The sequence below is a fragment of the Suillus paluster genome (genome assembly GCF_016628075.1).
Source record: "Suillus paluster strain FC165 chromosome Unknown EDB91scaffold_92, whole genome shotgun sequence".
Lineage (NCBI taxonomy): Eukaryota > Fungi > Basidiomycota > Agaricomycetes > Boletales > Suillaceae > Suillus > Suillus paluster.
The window spans coordinates 62,333-78,559 of NW_024537652.1; the positions used below are offsets into that span (position 1 = coordinate 62,333).

The window sequence follows — 16,227 nt, forward strand, 5'->3', positions numbered from 1 at the left end:
TGTATTGGCCTCAAGTGATTGATAACATTCACAACAGACCCAGCCTGTTGCATCTGGTGCCTCTCTTTAACATGTCCTTCAACCAACAACAACCTGTTAAGACCATGCTCAGGGGTAAAGCAAAGTCTGAGGGGCTTGGCTTCAGCTCGTGCACTGCGCCCCTTACCTGAGTACATGCCCCTAATTTTGGAATGCAGTCCAACATGAGTTCTATGAGTTCCGACAGGACATCGGAATGGGGGTCTTCTGAAGGAGGACCAACAGACTACTAGGTGAGCGCAGGAAAGTTGGGCAGGGGTTGTTCCACCCGACCAGAGGGAGGTGGGAGACTACTGCGGTCAGAACCAACAGTAGAAGTGGAGCGGAAGGAACTGCTTGGGCAAAGTCTGAAGCAGAGCGAAATGGAGGGGACGGATGCAAGAGTGCAGGGTCTAGTTCCGACGCACGGGAAGTTGGGTGAGTGGAGGGATGGGGGAACGGGGGAATGGGGGAATGGGGGAGCAGGGGAACAAGGGAACAGGGGAATGGAGGAGCGGAGGATTGGAGGATTGGAGGATTGGAGGATTGGAGGATTGGAGGATTGGAGGATTGGAGGATTGGAGGATTGGAGGATTGGAGGATTGGAGGATTGGAGGATTGGAGGATTGGAGGATTGGAGGATTGGAGGGTGGCTGGCCTAGGGAGTCAATCCCCTAGGCCGGCTAACAGGAGTTGACTAGGATCAGGCCCAAGTCAAACAACAGAAGAGCAGGGCTTAGAAAAGGTAATATTCAGACTGAGTATCTACAGACAAATGTACATATGTTTATATACTCTAAGTGATGAACATAGCATAGCAGAAGGCTATGTGCTGAGTGTACAGGAATACAATAGGATGACTGAGACATACGAGAATAAGGCTCGGGGAACAGTATGTACACGACGGATCAGAATCGCTAGGGTATAGGGATTACCGGTGATCTGAAAAGTGGAACTATGGTACTAAACGGGGATAGGACCAGTTGAGTGGTTCCTAGTCTAGGATTGGACTGGTGAGGCGGTCGGGCGGACTAATAGTCTGGTAGGGCAATACGAGAGGAACTGGGCGGGTCAGAAAAGTGGAGGGAGCAGGAGTAGGGTTGGTGGACCGATAGGGCAGAGGAGTGGAACCCCAGATAGGGTCAGATGGAAGGGGTATGGGGTCGGGGGACATAGGGGTAGTGTCAGAAGAACGGGACGGGGTCGGGCGGAGGTAGCAGGGCTAGTCCTGCTGAGATGCACTTCGTGTATTGTTGGGGAAGGAGGGATGGAGCGGACAGGGAAACAAGGGGTTGGACCAGCAGTAGGGATGCTTATAGGTGGTACTGGGGGTACTCGGATCCGGTATATGACACAACCCCTCCTATAATGTTGCTGCAGCAGGTAACATTTCTGTTGATACAGAAAGCCATTGCCTGATATTTGGTATCCTACAAAGATGGCACATGTCACCTATGTGAAGTTCACATGACAAAATGTCAATGTTTAGATTTACCTCTACCACAATTGCCGTTACACACCTTCATAGCTCATCAACTCCCTTGCACAAACAATGCAAATCAACATTGCAAGAGCTCCATTTGATGTCCCAGATATGTATGCCTGGAAACACTTTTTTAAGTCTTCTTCTGATGGCAATCCAAGATATTTTGAATAATCATGGTCATTGACACCATCACTATTCTCTTCAAATTCTGCTTCTTCTATCATACTCCTCTGTGCTTCACGTCAAAGCTTGCCAGCAATCCTTTTTCTCTCAGCTTTTTTTCGCGTTCCTTCTCACACTCCTTGTCTTTCTCCTCTGCAGCTCAACATATCATATCCAAAATATGGTCTGGTAGTTTGCGCACATTATCCATGATTTGTGACCATGTCAGCTTTTGGATATTTGTCCTGAACATATTTCCAGGAACTACAGCAACCAGTTCTGCCTTTGTTAAATCACCAACAATTTCAGTGTTGTTGTGATGCCCCATTGCACCACAGTGAAGATATTTTCAAGAATAAAATGCCTTGTCATGTCTCTAGCTCCCTTGCTCGGATCTTTTATCTTGCTGACCTCCATCAATGACAGATTGTATTTTACATCTCCATTCCAAGGTATGTGGTTTCATGTTAGCCTTTTCCAACTTCTGATTCCCTGCAAGACTGTCACATGCCTTCAATGATAAGTAACTAAACCTATTACTGTCCCACCTCCATTCCTGTTGTTCAAATTTTATTGTATCACCTCATCCTTCCACTTGTCAATTCATAATGGATGCTGATTGACACGGATCAAAACCTTAAGTTCCCTAACGAAATACTTTTCAGGATTAGACAAGGGCACTGGATCATATTGAGGGATTTGAGTGGATCTTTTTTAAGTATAGATTATTCTTCAGAACTCCTCAGTGTCCTCACTGATGCTCAGAGATCCTAAATTTTGTTCTCAGGTGATATAGAACTAGATCCTTTCTGGTTGACATCAATTGACATATAAGCACAGACAGAATTGTTCTCTGCTTGTTACCCCAGATCCCCCATCATGGTCCAGGATAAACCAAAGGTGTCCACATCCAAAAATACATCTTCCCCCTCTGACTTTTGTGCTCCATCAAAACCTGTTACACCTAAACTCGTATCTGCCAAAACTGTCCTTGAAAAGCTCCAATTCCAAGATGGGGGCTTTTATGTTGGTACACAGAACCTTGCTCGTCGAGTCGAATATTTTCAAGGAGGGCATGAAGGTGATGTTTTGATACCAAACACACATCCGGTGTTGATGAACTTACTCTGCAGGGAGTATTTCAAATAAGTCATGTGGACTTTTACTTCACCCCCGACGCAAAGCTTGATCCTGCAAACATGTTCAATGGAAGATTCTCAGATGTCAAATTATTGTGCCATCTGACTGCTACTTGTCACAGTGACTTTGGCTTCTCCTCAGATGATTTTTCTGCTGTTATTGACAACTTGGGGGTTTGAGAAATTGATTTGACGAGAACATGATGCTGAATCCTTAAGCACCATTCATATGACCTTAGGTCTTGATTCCATCAAACTTGTTCACCATTTATTCACGCCAGTAAGCTACTATTCTCATTTCTCAATTAACACACTCAAAAATTCACCACTAGTTGAAATCAACTGAGGGCTCAGAAGATCAAGTTGCTGTTGATCCAGAAGATGATGACACTTTGACCAGTAAGCTAAACATCCCTGTCCCAGACATTAACATACAACTGATAGTACGCACTACCAGACACCACTGCAGACCTTACATCTGATTTTGAGATGACGAACTGGCCAGTTGCAGAATGCTGCAAATCCCAACTTGCAGACCTTGTGCAAACACACACCATCAATCCTCTCCCAGCATACAGCCTTGACCGCAAACTCATGCCACCAGCCCAATACAAGAGTAAATTATGTGGTGCTGTCATTGAAGTCCATTTTGCATTTTTCATCATCACATCAGAAGGTCTAAGCATCACATCTTCAATGCTGTTCTTTGTGATATGACCATGTTGCGGCCTCTGTCAAACATGCCTTCCAGTCCACTGAAACAACACAAACTTGGTGCCAGCCCTGCATCTGACATGCCTTTCAATGGAAAGAAATGGACCCATAAAGGTAAATTTTACTTTTTTTCAACCAGAGCTGTGCAACAATTCACCACAACAATTTGTTAGACTTGGAAACTGTCTAAATGCACTCTTGTAGTAACACATTGTACAATAGTAATTTTTGCACAGCTTTCTTGGTCATAACTCTAACTTGTTGCTCTCCAAAGTTTTGTTGTAACTTGAGTATACCACTAGGCACTGATACACAATTAGTATATCACACGCATTTCATTTGTTCCCCTCAGAAATTGATAAGTACATGACACTTGTGGGACAAGGTTGTTGCCGGCAAAGCTCAGCCTTTATCTAGTTAGTAATAGTACCATGTACCTATTTCCGTTACTAATTTGTAAAGAATAGCCACAAACCACCCTACCAGCAGTATTCCCAGCACATCAGCAGTGACTTGGGCAAGCTGAACAGCCTGCCCAAAATAGAAGTATACCTAGTAAGTCTGATCCTTGGCAACTGATGCTGGTGGCTAAATTAGGCTTTTGATACTGTCAACATTTGCACCCTAACATTGCTAAATGTTACCTCACAGTTTGCTCATTGTTTCTTACCAGATCCTTGTTGCACCTTGTGCAGTAGACAGGGATAGACATTCTTTGCCTATATACATTATTCTCCCTGCTATAGGACCACTCCTCATTGTGCTCCTCAACATCAACAGTGAGTTTGATGTTTTTCCTCTCCTGCCACTATTTCTTACTGGACCATTGTCACACCTTGTGCATTGGACAGGGATAGATATTAATCACCTATCTACCTGCTGTAGGACCACTCCTTGCTGTGCTCCTCAACATCAACAGTGAGCTTGATGTTTTCCCTCTCCCACCATCATTTCCCACTGGACCCTTGTTGCATCATGTGTGTTGGACAGAAGACAACATTTTTCATCTATCTACATTGTTTTCATCATAGTAGGATCAGTCCTCATCATTCTGCTTGGCGTTGACCTGTGCATTGCACTATAGACACTCTCACTGGCAATAGTAAGCAATTTTTTTCATTTTTATGCTATATACTGTGTATCTTATGTGTATGCTATCATCTGCAGGTGTGTATGTGTTTATACAATGTTCTGTGCGATGTATTCTGATGTGATGTTGACATGGTAGGGTGGTGCCAGAGGTCCTCAGGGTTCTCTGGGACATTAATGTGAATGTTTGCTCATTCCCATGTCCAGCAATCAACATGGGTTGCAAGCAGACTAAACTGTCAACTATCTGCCATGTCAAAGAGTCTGTTGTACAATCTATGGGTGATCTCAGGACTTTGCACTCCAATCTTATGAGGTTGCAAGTGGATCACATCATTTATGAGAGGGAGCAGCTTCAGAGTCACACCGGTGAGCAAGTTGTTGTACTGTCTCCATTCAAACTTATTTTACTGAAAAATAGCAGCCAATCCTACTGCATGTCAGCTTCTTGCTGAGGCAGCACTTGAGGCAGGTACCACAAATACAGATGCTCACTATTTTGGAGATTTTGACATGGATAGCAACCAGGACAACATGGAGGAACAGGACGAGCATGAGGAGGAGGAAGGAGACAAGGGGGAATCAGAAGGCAACCCAGTAGGTGGGTGTGAGGGCTCAGCAGTCGGCACTGTATGGGCACAAGTCATCTATTGGTGAGTTCTGAAAACTGTGGGGTATGACAATTAACGGTTCATGCAGTTTTCGAGGCAAACATCATTGTTGTTAGATGCCATGCAGTCAACTGCACCATAACTGAGAACTTCATGCTGCATGGAGTAGGCAGATGCAAGATCTTGTTGCTGCCTACCTCTGCTGGAAGCTTCATGAGGCTTCAGACATTCCCCCAGTTGATCCTGGGTCATGTGAGTTCCAGGTCAGTACCATTGGTATTTTTGGTGCATATTTGATTCCTACATAACTGAACTGTGTGTCTCACTAATTATAGTGTCCATGTCTTCAATCTCCATCCCTCAAGCTGCTGAGGAACCAGCCAATGTTTTGCTTATCAATGTGGGACTCACTGGTTGCTCTCCCATCCAGCCCACCATAGCCATTTCTCTCAAGTGCCTTGAATTGTATCATCAGATTTGCCGATGGAAACCATCATTTAGTGTACAGGCTATGGTCAAGGTTCCATGTGCACTTCATAACACACATAATTTCTTTTGGTACCTTAATTTATTGTAATTGTAATTCTATGATTCAGCACTCATACTTTCAAGCTCTGCATGACCAATTTGCAATTGCATTTGATGTGTATCTTAATATTTTATGGCATGTTCAAGAAAAAGTTAACATAGCATTGAAACAAGACAGTCCTGACTGGCACATGCTCCATGTGTGCCCTGTGTGTGATTACAAGGTTATCTTTTCTGAATAAATATATAAAAGTGTTGTGTGTAAAGCAGACAATCAGATTGAGAATGTAAAGTGTTGGGTCAAGGCATAAATCATATGATGAAAGGCAATGCTGTAAAATGTTGTCACATGCATCAGACATATAAATCATCCATACATTGATGATTGTACGGCCAGTCTGAATTGCCTTCCTGCAATAAGTAAATGATCTACACATTGTACAAGCGCTATCCAACGATATATAAATCTGCTTATACTATTAGTAGGATGAGGCTGAAACACTGGAGCCCTGAACAATGTGCCATGCTGCCATTGTCAGGACTGCTCACTCACAGCAGCGCAGCCAGAGCAGGACGCGAGATCCTCGAGGTTCTTGACGACAACCTTAACATGAAGAAGTGATTAGAAATCAAAAAGCAGCAGCAGCAATTAGAGCACTTCTCAGTTGTGTGCTCTCTTAGTTCCTCGAGGGCCTTGATAAGCTGATTGACATCTTGGGCGGAGGATATTCAAGTCAGAAATGCTGCTGTATGACTGGGAGCCTGAGGATATTGTTAAGACTGTGCTCAGGGGTAAAGCGGAGTCTGAGGGGCTTGGCTTCAGCTCGTACGCTGCACCCCTTACCTGAGTATGTGCCCCTAATTTCAGAATGTAGTCCGACACGAGTTCTATGAGTTCCGACAGGACGTCGGAACAGGGGTCCTCTGAAGGAGGACTGATGGACTACTAGGTGAGTGCGGGAAAGTCAGGCAGGGGTTGTTCTGCCCGACAGGAGGGAGGCGGGAATCACATTATCATCACTCTACTTTGACATCATGAAGGACTGCCTCTATGCCAATGACATTCAAAGTGTCGAAAGATGGGCGGTTGTGACTACCCTTGCCAAAGTGCGTGTTATTCAGTAAGAATATATGGTTGACTTATGTTCCTACCAGGTCTCAACTCTATGATCTCCATAATGGCCCCAGTGCTCCCTTATCTGGCAGAAGAAACCCACAGTACTCTTCACGAAGGTGATGATGCTGTGTCCCAGCTATCCGTCTTTGTGAAGAAGTGGACTCCTGTCGTGAGTATCAACGTCACAGCTGCATGTACTTTCTCTGATATTCTCTTGAACTACATAGAGTGCGGAGTGGAATGATCTGCAAGCTGAACAAGACATGGCTAGTTTGTTGAGGGTGCATAGTGTCGTGCTATCTCTTTTGGAAAAGGCTCAAGGGGACAAGTAAGTGCTCAATTCTTTTTGTGTTCATATTGTCTGAGTGTGTTTCAGTGTAGGCATCTGAAGAGCTCTCTCGAAGCTGAGGTTGATATTGTCTTGCCCAATGATATTTCTGTGTAGCCATATTTTCTCCAGTTGATTGAACATGAAGGTAGGCAGTTCAGTCTTCCCATTTTCCCACAGCAACTGAAAGGCATTATGTGCAGAAACGTTCCTGAAGACACTTTTCATCATTTCTGATGCCAACATCACAGACGAAGGCTCTCTCGGCACTAGTTCATTTGTGTGGTCTTATATCTCTTCGATGGATATACCCGGTATGTTATGAAAACTGTGTCTTGTATTCATTCACCTTATTCCTTCTGTGTAGATTCGGACTTGGAGTTGGCGATTCGCGTAAGACCTGCATCCTCGAGTAAGTGCAATGTATACCCATGAAGAGGAGCACAATCTATGTCCCTGCTGTGAGGATGTTTTTCGACATGTGGATTAGATTGTTGGTGATGATGGTATAACTAGCTAGATATTTATATAGAATCCTAGATAATACTCTATCAATCCCATCTCTTGCACTTGCTCAAGCTCGACTATCACTTTGGTGTGTTCTGTATGAACAGCATGGCATTGAGTACAATGATCTTGGTCAACACTGGAGGATAACGCAGATCTAGGGATATCATATCCCCTTTCAGTTGCTTATGCGTAGCAACAAGCAGGCCTGCAATATCTTGCAGGAATTCAAAATTGTAAAGAAAACATAGTCCAAGTAAAACAGAGACCGTTGATCTAAACAAATGCAGAAAATTGAAAAATGACACCCATATCACCTATCCGCATCACACCAAGCTCACTGGGGCAAAAGTCACCCCTTCTCGCTGTTAACAACATGCTGGAGACTGTATCTGTAAGTCAACAGAGCATGGCATGAACTAATGCAACTCACCATAACAGGAACAGGAACAGATGTGCTCCGCCTGCACTTGAACCACGATAGAGCAAACACCCCAACGAGCATGAATGCTGAAAAGGCAGCAAGCAGCATGTTCATGTTCTCAGCACCAGACATGATACCAAAGTAGCCATGATTGATTCCATATGCAGATTCCCATTGTTTTTGACTCAGGATAGCAAAGTTCTGGAAAATGTATGAGTGCGAGCTAAACATGACATGCATGAAACTTACCTCAAGGCGATACAAGAATTCTGTTACCACAATGTCTCCTTTGTGACCGAAGATGGGATAAGTCTGGAAATCTTCATTGGTCCTGTTCTTGAACTTGATGCGGAGGAATTCATGCAGTTCAGGTGGAGGTCCACAAAGAAGCTCAAATGCAAGGGCAGATGCATGGTTAGCTGTGTGATGCCAATATCGAGCAGCTATATGAATGCCTGAAGTGGAATACTTGCAGATGGCAGTGAGCTGAGGATGCTTGTTGACCATCTCCATCATGTGGAATAGTGAGATGAATGGCTGGTAAGTCATCTCAAGCAGAATTAACCTGAGGGGGTCCTTGTCAAATGTGATGCATTGTAGCGAGTGAAGAATGGTATGAAGGATAGTACAGCCAGCAACTAGGCAGGAGATTAGATGCAAACCAAACGAAGGAATGAAATGTACTGTTTCCAATTCCACCTGTTTCCTTGTCAGAGAATATCGTGTTTTCATGATAGTTAACATATCTGCGGGCCTGCTCAATGAAAGTCAGTGTGTGTAGGTTTGATTTTGCATAAGTTGTGAATTCATGAAGTCATAGATCTGCATAAGACATCATATCATTAAGATGATCATGGAGCTGCTGCGTGATACATACATTCCACTGTCATAGGTTGATCAGCATGAGCAACAACAAAACAGAAGAATATGCACAGTGTTTTCAAAGGTCATAGGCCTCCCAAATATGTAATCGTGAATGGCACCAAAGAAGTGTCCTGCAGATCCCACAACCTCCTTGGATCCGTGAGATGTATACTGTTATGGTTCTCTTTTCCCCTATCTCACTTGCTTACTAAGCCCTCTATGACATTCCATCTCATTCTATTGTACGATCCTCACTTCCCTTTTCTTATTGGCTGTTGTATCATCGTACAACTTTCTTTTCTCTTTACTTATTCAAACTCAGCTTTAACTCTTCTATTTAAACCATTGTCTCATACTTGTACTCTTTAACTTGACCTACGCAGACCAGGGCCTGCAATACTACTGCTTAACTCGCACAACTCGATACTAGGGTATCGCTAGAACTTTCAACTCTTGTTTCTGCTAAAGACGTCTAATCGACGCCGAGCGTAACAAAAGGTCAAGTTACTCAACAGAACTGCCGCTCCTAGAGTAGGTGCCCAACCAGAACACCACGGACCCCCATAGGAACTACCCAGGTTTTACCTGGGACAAAACACGACAGACCTATGTCAAACCTGTCCAGAACGGTAGCCTTGCTACTATCGAAGAGTGGAGAACCTTCATCGAAGACCCAGCTCACTGTGCCCCAGATTACCATTACGACTTTAGCACAGAAACTTACGTTCTGAACGAAATCCCCCTCTCACCTCCAGGAGGCGTACACAACCCCTTACCACCCGTCCAACTTCCCTCACCTCCTACCCCAGAAAACGAGGACATAGACCTAGACCCAGAATCAGACGATGATGACGACATGCCGAAAATCATCGGAAACACACCTCCTGCATTCACCGGCGACACTCGTATCGCCCAAGGCTGGCTCCTCCAAGTCGGAGCCTACTTAGATATCAATGATGGAGTCTACATGACCCACAAGCAGAAGATCGTCTTCATACTTTCTTTAATGACTAAAGGGGAAGCTGCTAAATGGGTGGAAGGAATCTTTAAGAAAGCGGTCATTGCTGAGAACAACTATGGCATGTACACCGCATTCATAGACGAACTGAAAACCACTTTCTTCCCTAAAAATGTTAATGAATCAGCTCTCTGCCGACTCTCCTCCCTTAAGCAAACCAGCAGTGTATCCGCTTATGCCTCCATCTTCCATACCATCATCGCCGACACCGATATCAACCAAGAGTCGATCAAGATCATGTTCTTTAAAAATGGTCTCCAGCAGGAAATCATTAATGCCATCATGGCATTCCAGATGCTCCCTACCACACTTGAAAGCTGGCTCACCAATGCCCTTGAGGTAGAGTCGCGCTGTTTCATCATGAACCCCTCCTCCAACCATCACTCACAATCTAACACAATGGATATTGACCGTACTGAGATAGAAGAAGGAGTAGACGAAGAAAGGCAGGTAAAGAAGACTTACCTATCTCCCCAAGAACGGGAACGCAGGCGCAAGAACGGCCTCTGCTTCAAGTGCGGCAAGAAGGGTCTTATCAAAGACTGCCCGAACCATCCTGCCTTTACACCAAGGCCGCCACAGACCACCGCCAAGAAGGCGAGCAAGGACAATGAAGACAACTATAAGGAGTTCCTAGAGTGGAAGGCGTTCAAAGCACGCCAGGCTAAGAAGACTGAGGATAAGGATTTTGCATAGAGGAGACTGAACCGGTGTCAGACTCTCGTAGAATCAGACTAGTAGTACAATCAATTGGTGACTCGAATTCTATGTGTTTGCCATTAACATTTGACTCTAGCCCTGAAATCGCCGAAGCTGCAGCTCTTATAGACTGTGGAGCAGAGGGAGAATTTATTGACTGGATGTTCGTCCGTCGAAATTCCATCCCTACCGAACGACTCCCAAAGTCTGAAATGTAGACAGGACACTTAATAAGCAAGGTCAGATCACACATGCTTGCAATTTATCCTTTTATATCAAAGGAATTCCCATGAAAACACGCTTCCTTATCACCTCTCTAGGAGGCGAAGACGTAATTCTGGGAATATCCTGGCTAAAGAAAGAAACCCACAGATTAATTGGATGAAAGAAGAAGTGACCCTTAGAGAACGAAGCGCATATATTGAAGACGTCAAAGAAGAAGACTCCTTCTTCGACGCACAGGAGTCCCTTGAAGACGAATGGGACCCTGCCGTGGAAAGTATTCCGTATTCCTCTGAAATCCCCAAACTCCTTGACCCTGAACCTGCTGATGAAACAGAAGAAGAACTAGACCCTGACGAATTCCTGATTGCATACTGCAAAGGCGATCACGTCATAGGGACTTACGAAAGTTTTGAATCCCCCCTTACTAACGAACATATCCCTGCCGACCACAGATACTTCTCAACCCTTGGAACCTTAGTCAGGAAAGCCAACAACATCTCTCAAACCCTCGCCCAAGAAGCCACCAAACTGAAGAAGACGTTCGAAGAACTCGTACCTGAGATCTTCCAGAAGTATAAGTACGTATTTGGAGAAGTAGCTAATGGAACTCTCCCACCAGAACGCAAATTTGATCATAAGATCGATCTCAAGGATACCTTCGAACCGCGTAAATGCAAAATTTACCCTCTTAATCCCGCGGAAGAGAAGGCCATGAACAACTTCATAGACGAGAACTTAGCCAAAGGAACCATCATCCCCTCCGAATCACCGCAATCATCTCCATTCTTCTTCGTCGGTAAGAAAGACGGTTCCCTACGTCCCTGCCAAGATTATTGTTATCTCAACGAACACACAGTTAAGAATAACTATCCGCTTCCGCTAATCTCAGATCTCATAGATAAGCTAAAGAACGCGAAGATCTTTACCAAGATGGACATCTGGTGGGGATACAACAACGTCCGACTCAAGAGGACCGATCAATGGAAAGCCAAGTTCGCCACGGCAAGAGGACTCTTTGAACCCACGGTAATGTTCTTTGGCATGTGTAATTCACCCGCCACCTTCCAATCTATGATGAACAATACATTTGGAGATATGATCCAGGAAGGATGGCTTATCATCTACATGGACAATATACTGATCTTCTCAGACGACTTCGACACCCATCAGAAACGAACCCACCACGTCCTAGAAAGACTCCGCAAACACCGCCTATACCTCAAACCAGAGAAATGCACATTCAATGTAGAAGAAATCGAATATCTTGCCATGATCATTAAGCCAGGATTGGTAGCTATGGACCCAGCTAAACTGAAGGGAATCTCCAAGTGGGAAACCCCGAAGGAAGTCAAGGAAGTTTGCTCATTCCTCGGATTCACTAACTTCTATCACCACTTTATCACCGATTATTCCACGATCGCACGTCCCTTGATAGATCTCACGAAGAAAGATATGCTGTTCAAATGGAATGAAGAATGCGACTCCGCATTTCGGAGACTGAAATCAATCTTTACTTCAGCTCCCATCCTTCAGATTCCTGACCGCCTTTCCCCCTTCGCCATTGCCACTGACACCTCCTTATATGCTACCGGTGCAGTACTCCTCCAGAAAGACTCTAATGGTGAATGGCTCCCCTGCTCATATCTTTCCCAATCCTTCGCCCCCACCGAATGAAACTACCAGATCTATGACTGAGAACTCCTCGCCGTCATCCATGCGCTCAAAGCATGGCACCATTACTTGTTAGGATCCCCCTTCCCGGTCGAAGTCCGAACTGACCACAAAAACCTCACCTATTTCCATGACGTGCAAGATCTCAATAGACGCCAAGCACACTGGCAAACCTTTCTTTCTCAGTTTGATATCCATTTCAAGTTTGCACCAGGCAAAGACCTAACTATTCCAGACGCCCTCTCCCGTAGATCGGATCACCTTCCAGACGATAGTGTCGAAAAGGACAATACTAGCATCCAACTTCTCCCTGATTTTATGTTCATCAATTCTGCATCCCTTTCTGAACAATTACATATATCATCTTCCGTTGACCCAGTAGTACAAATAGCGCTTGATGCGCTTCAGAACCCTTCCATTCCCCCTCCTCTTCGCTCTGCTTTATCTGACTGGAAACTCTCCAATGGTATTCTTACCTACAAAGGACTTACTTATGTACCACCAGGTGACCTTCGTCGCAGTATCACTTCCCTCCATCACGACTCTCCTACTGCTGGCCATCCAGGACGCTATAAAACCCAGGAACTTCTCTCTCGAGAATACTGGTGGCCTGGCTCTCCACGTTCGTGAAGAACTTCATTGATGGTTGCAGTATCTGCCAACAGAACAAAGTCAACACGCACCCATCTTCTCCCCCTCTATGTCCTATTCTTGCCCCTATATCCAACCGACCCTTCGCTCATTGCTCAACTGATCTCATCACAGACCTCCCACCTTCTAACAGCTACAATAGCATCATGGTCGTGGTAGACCATGGCCTTTTGAAGGGGGTAATTCTCACTCCATGTAACAAAACGATAGATGCTGAAGGGGTAGCAAACGTTTTCTTTTCCAAAGTATTCTCTAGATACAGACTTTATGATAAGATTATCTCTGACTGCGGATCCCAATTTGCCTCTAGATTCCAGATTGAACTTGGAAAACTCCTCGGATACAAGAACTCCCTTTCCACTGCGTTCCATCCCCAGAGTGATGGAGAGACCGAATGAGTTAACCAAGAACTCGAAGTCTACCTCCGGATCTTCTGCACTAATGATGCAACAGGCTGGGCATCCATGCTCCCTGTTGCAGAATTCGTTCACAACTCCCGTCATCATTCCACTCGCGGCACGTCACCATTCTATCTCATGATGGGTTACCACCCCAAACATCTACCCAACCTCCATCCTAAGAGCGACATCCCTAACGTCGAACAAAGACTCATCATCCTTAACAAAGCTTGTGATGAAGCTTTAGCCGCACATGAACTAGCGCACAATACCATGAGACAACAAATCATGTCCAAGTTTGTACCGTTCAATAAAGGTGATAAGGTTTAGCTCGAGTCCAAAAACCTTCATCTTGGATATCCTAATCATATACTCGCACCTAAACGAGAAGGACCATTCACCATCACCGACGTCTTATCCCCCGTCACTTACCGACTCTCACTTCCCATGCAATGGTGTATCCATCCCATATTCCACACCGCACTCCTATCGCTGTTCAAAGAGAACAATACTCATGGTCCTAACTTCGTCACACCACCACCTGATCTTGTAGACGGTGAAGAGGAACAAGAAATAGAGGTCATCATCGGCCATAGAGGTTCAACCTCGCGCAGATATTATAACATCAAATGGAAGGGGTTCCCAAGTTCCGAGAACGAATGGATGACAGAGAGACAAATGGGTAACACTTCCAATATTCTCCTTTCCTATAAAAACGCACATTGTCTTTGATTTTCCTTTTTCTTTTGTAGTATTCATGGACTACTACCCTTAAAACAGGGGTAATGTTACAGTTCTCTTTTCCCCTATCTCACTTGCTTACCAAGCCCTCTATGACATTCCATCTCATTCTATTGTATGATCCTCACTTCCCTTTTCTCATTGACTGTTGTATCATCATACAACTTTCGTTTCTCTTTACTTATTTAAACTCATCTTTAACTCTTCTATTTAAACCATTGTCTCATACTTGTACTCTTTAACTCGACCTACACAGCCCAGGGCCTGCAATACTACTGCTTAACTCACACAACTCGATACTAGGGTATCGCTAGAACTTTCGACTCTTGTTTCTGCTAATGATGTCTAATCAATGACAAGCATAACACATACACACTCTTGATGTGCTGCTCAAACGCCTATAGACCACCCAAATCAGCCTTGCATAGACACCTAGAGGCATGTAACTCATCGGACACTCAGTCCAGGGCTCGAGTGCACAATCAACGCTGCTTGGAGTCATTTTGACTGGAATGCTTCATCCCATTGGCAAGCTCAATCACATTGTTTGGATTTGGCAGGAAGAGGCCTTGCAGGATGGCTATGGCACTATCAAAGACTGCAGTGCCTTCCTCACCAGCCTTGGCATGCACAATCACTTGACCATTTTGCATGAGGTCAGCATGGATGCCACTGATGTGTGATGGGGAAGAGGGGTTCAGGTATGTCGAGTGCTGATAGCTGCCAAGCTGGTATGATTCTACCTAGAGTCATACATTAGGTGGGGTGTGCAGAGAATGGGGTAGACATACAGCACCGAGAGGAGTGGAATCAGTGAAAGAGGGCTCGTATGTATACAGATCTTGATAGAACTCTGTGTGGTTGCTGTTGCGGGCGATGACAACATATTATGAACATCAGGCATTGCAGGTCATTAGTGCAGTTGGTAGAGTAGCTGTGAGGGGAAAGAGAATTCCTGGAGGTGGCTTGAGAGACGGAAAGCTGTTGTTTGAGGTCTTGATGGTCTTGATCAACTTCACAGGGGCGATGACCTTGCCGGAGTATCTACCTGCTGTGGCCTGAAAAAAATGAAGAACATGGGTAATAACAAAAGAATAACAGCAACTTACAAGTGCACTTTCCTCCTGCTGGTGAATCTCAGAGGTGCTTGGTAGGTCAACGTTAACAATGATATCCTCCAAGGTCTTCTGGTAATTAGTCCAAACCAGACCCATGGACTCAGATGTTGGTTGAAGTTCAGAGTACTTGCCGGCAGACTGTGGCAAGTCATCCTCCACACTGTACAGTTTATCTGGAAGGGCCTAGTACTCAAGGTGTAGGAAAATTGGTACCCCTTGCCGCGAGGAAGTTGCATGCTCATTGTGGGAATCAGTTATAAGAGCTTGAGAGATCAGTCGCGCCTAGTCACCACCTACCACCCAAAAAATTTCCTCAAGCTCATGGCCCATACAAAGAATAAGAAAAAGGCAATGGCCCTTCCAGTATCCTATCCTAATGGTCCCAAAACCCAAAGAGGATGCCATGGTGTCAACAAGTGGTTCGAAAAGTTATAGACTTACCTAGATAGTGGGCTGAGAGAGGACCAACTTGAGTGGATTGACTCCTTGCACGGTGGGTTTGGGCCTCAGTGACTCCCAGAGGCTAAATTATTGGTTATTCAGAAGTGGAACAAATCAGTGTCTACCCTAGTACTTTTGTCCACACCATGAAGGACAAGAAACACATTAAGCGTGCCATGCAGGAGCAATACCCTGATGGTTTCACTGCATCCCAGTTCCCAATTTTTGATCCCCAAAACTCCTTTTCCATCACCCCCCCTGAAGAACATGAGGAGGCC

The 16,227-nt window shown here is 44.8% G+C and overlaps 4 protein-coding genes across 4 annotated transcripts; 2 read left to right on the forward strand and 2 right to left on the reverse strand.

The window, feature by feature from the left end:
- Positions 1–2,545: 2,545 nt before the first annotated feature.
- Positions 2,546–5,796, forward strand: EDB91DRAFT_1086324 (uncharacterized protein; the record flags this gene model as incomplete). The annotated part of the gene is made up of 15 exons (XM_041316028.1): positions 2,546–2,747; positions 3,045–3,085; positions 3,138–3,204; positions 3,263–3,506; positions 3,557–3,633; positions 3,872–3,935; positions 3,987–4,074; positions 4,193–4,298; positions 4,405–4,437; positions 4,604–4,621; positions 4,687–4,690; positions 4,748–4,977; positions 5,030–5,261; positions 5,389–5,471; positions 5,555–5,796. The coding sequence occupies 15 exons, from the start codon at positions 2,546–2,548 to the stop codon at positions 5,794–5,796; spliced, it is 1,731 nt and encodes a 576-aa protein (XP_041171898.1).
- A 986-nt stretch (positions 5,797–6,782) lies between these two features.
- On the forward strand, positions 6,783–7,627 carry EDB91DRAFT_1086325 (uncharacterized protein; the record flags this gene model as incomplete). The annotated part of the gene is made up of 7 exons (XM_041316029.1): positions 6,783–6,854; positions 7,001–7,033; positions 7,092–7,192; positions 7,246–7,273; positions 7,310–7,340; positions 7,396–7,506; positions 7,560–7,627. The coding sequence occupies 7 exons, from the start codon at positions 6,783–6,785 to the stop codon at positions 7,625–7,627; spliced, it is 444 nt and encodes a 147-aa protein (XP_041171899.1).
- Positions 7,628–8,051: 424 nt separating this feature from the next.
- On the reverse strand, positions 8,052–8,672 carry EDB91DRAFT_1253786 (uncharacterized protein; the record flags this gene model as incomplete). The annotated part of the gene is made up of 3 exons (XM_041323706.1): positions 8,052–8,078; positions 8,133–8,324; positions 8,373–8,672. 3 exons carry the CDS (start codon positions 8,670–8,672, stop codon positions 8,052–8,054), a joined length of 519 nt encoding a protein of 172 aa, XP_041171900.1.
- Positions 8,673–14,872: 6,200 nt separating this feature from the next.
- On the reverse strand, positions 14,873–15,750 carry EDB91DRAFT_1253789 (uncharacterized protein; the record flags this gene model as incomplete). The annotated part of the gene is made up of 5 exons (XM_041323707.1): positions 14,873–15,133; positions 15,182–15,254; positions 15,366–15,448; positions 15,500–15,668; positions 15,722–15,750. The coding sequence occupies 5 exons, from the start codon at positions 15,748–15,750 to the stop codon at positions 14,873–14,875; spliced, it is 615 nt and encodes a 204-aa protein (XP_041171901.1).
- Between the last annotated feature and the right edge of the window lie 477 nt (positions 15,751–16,227).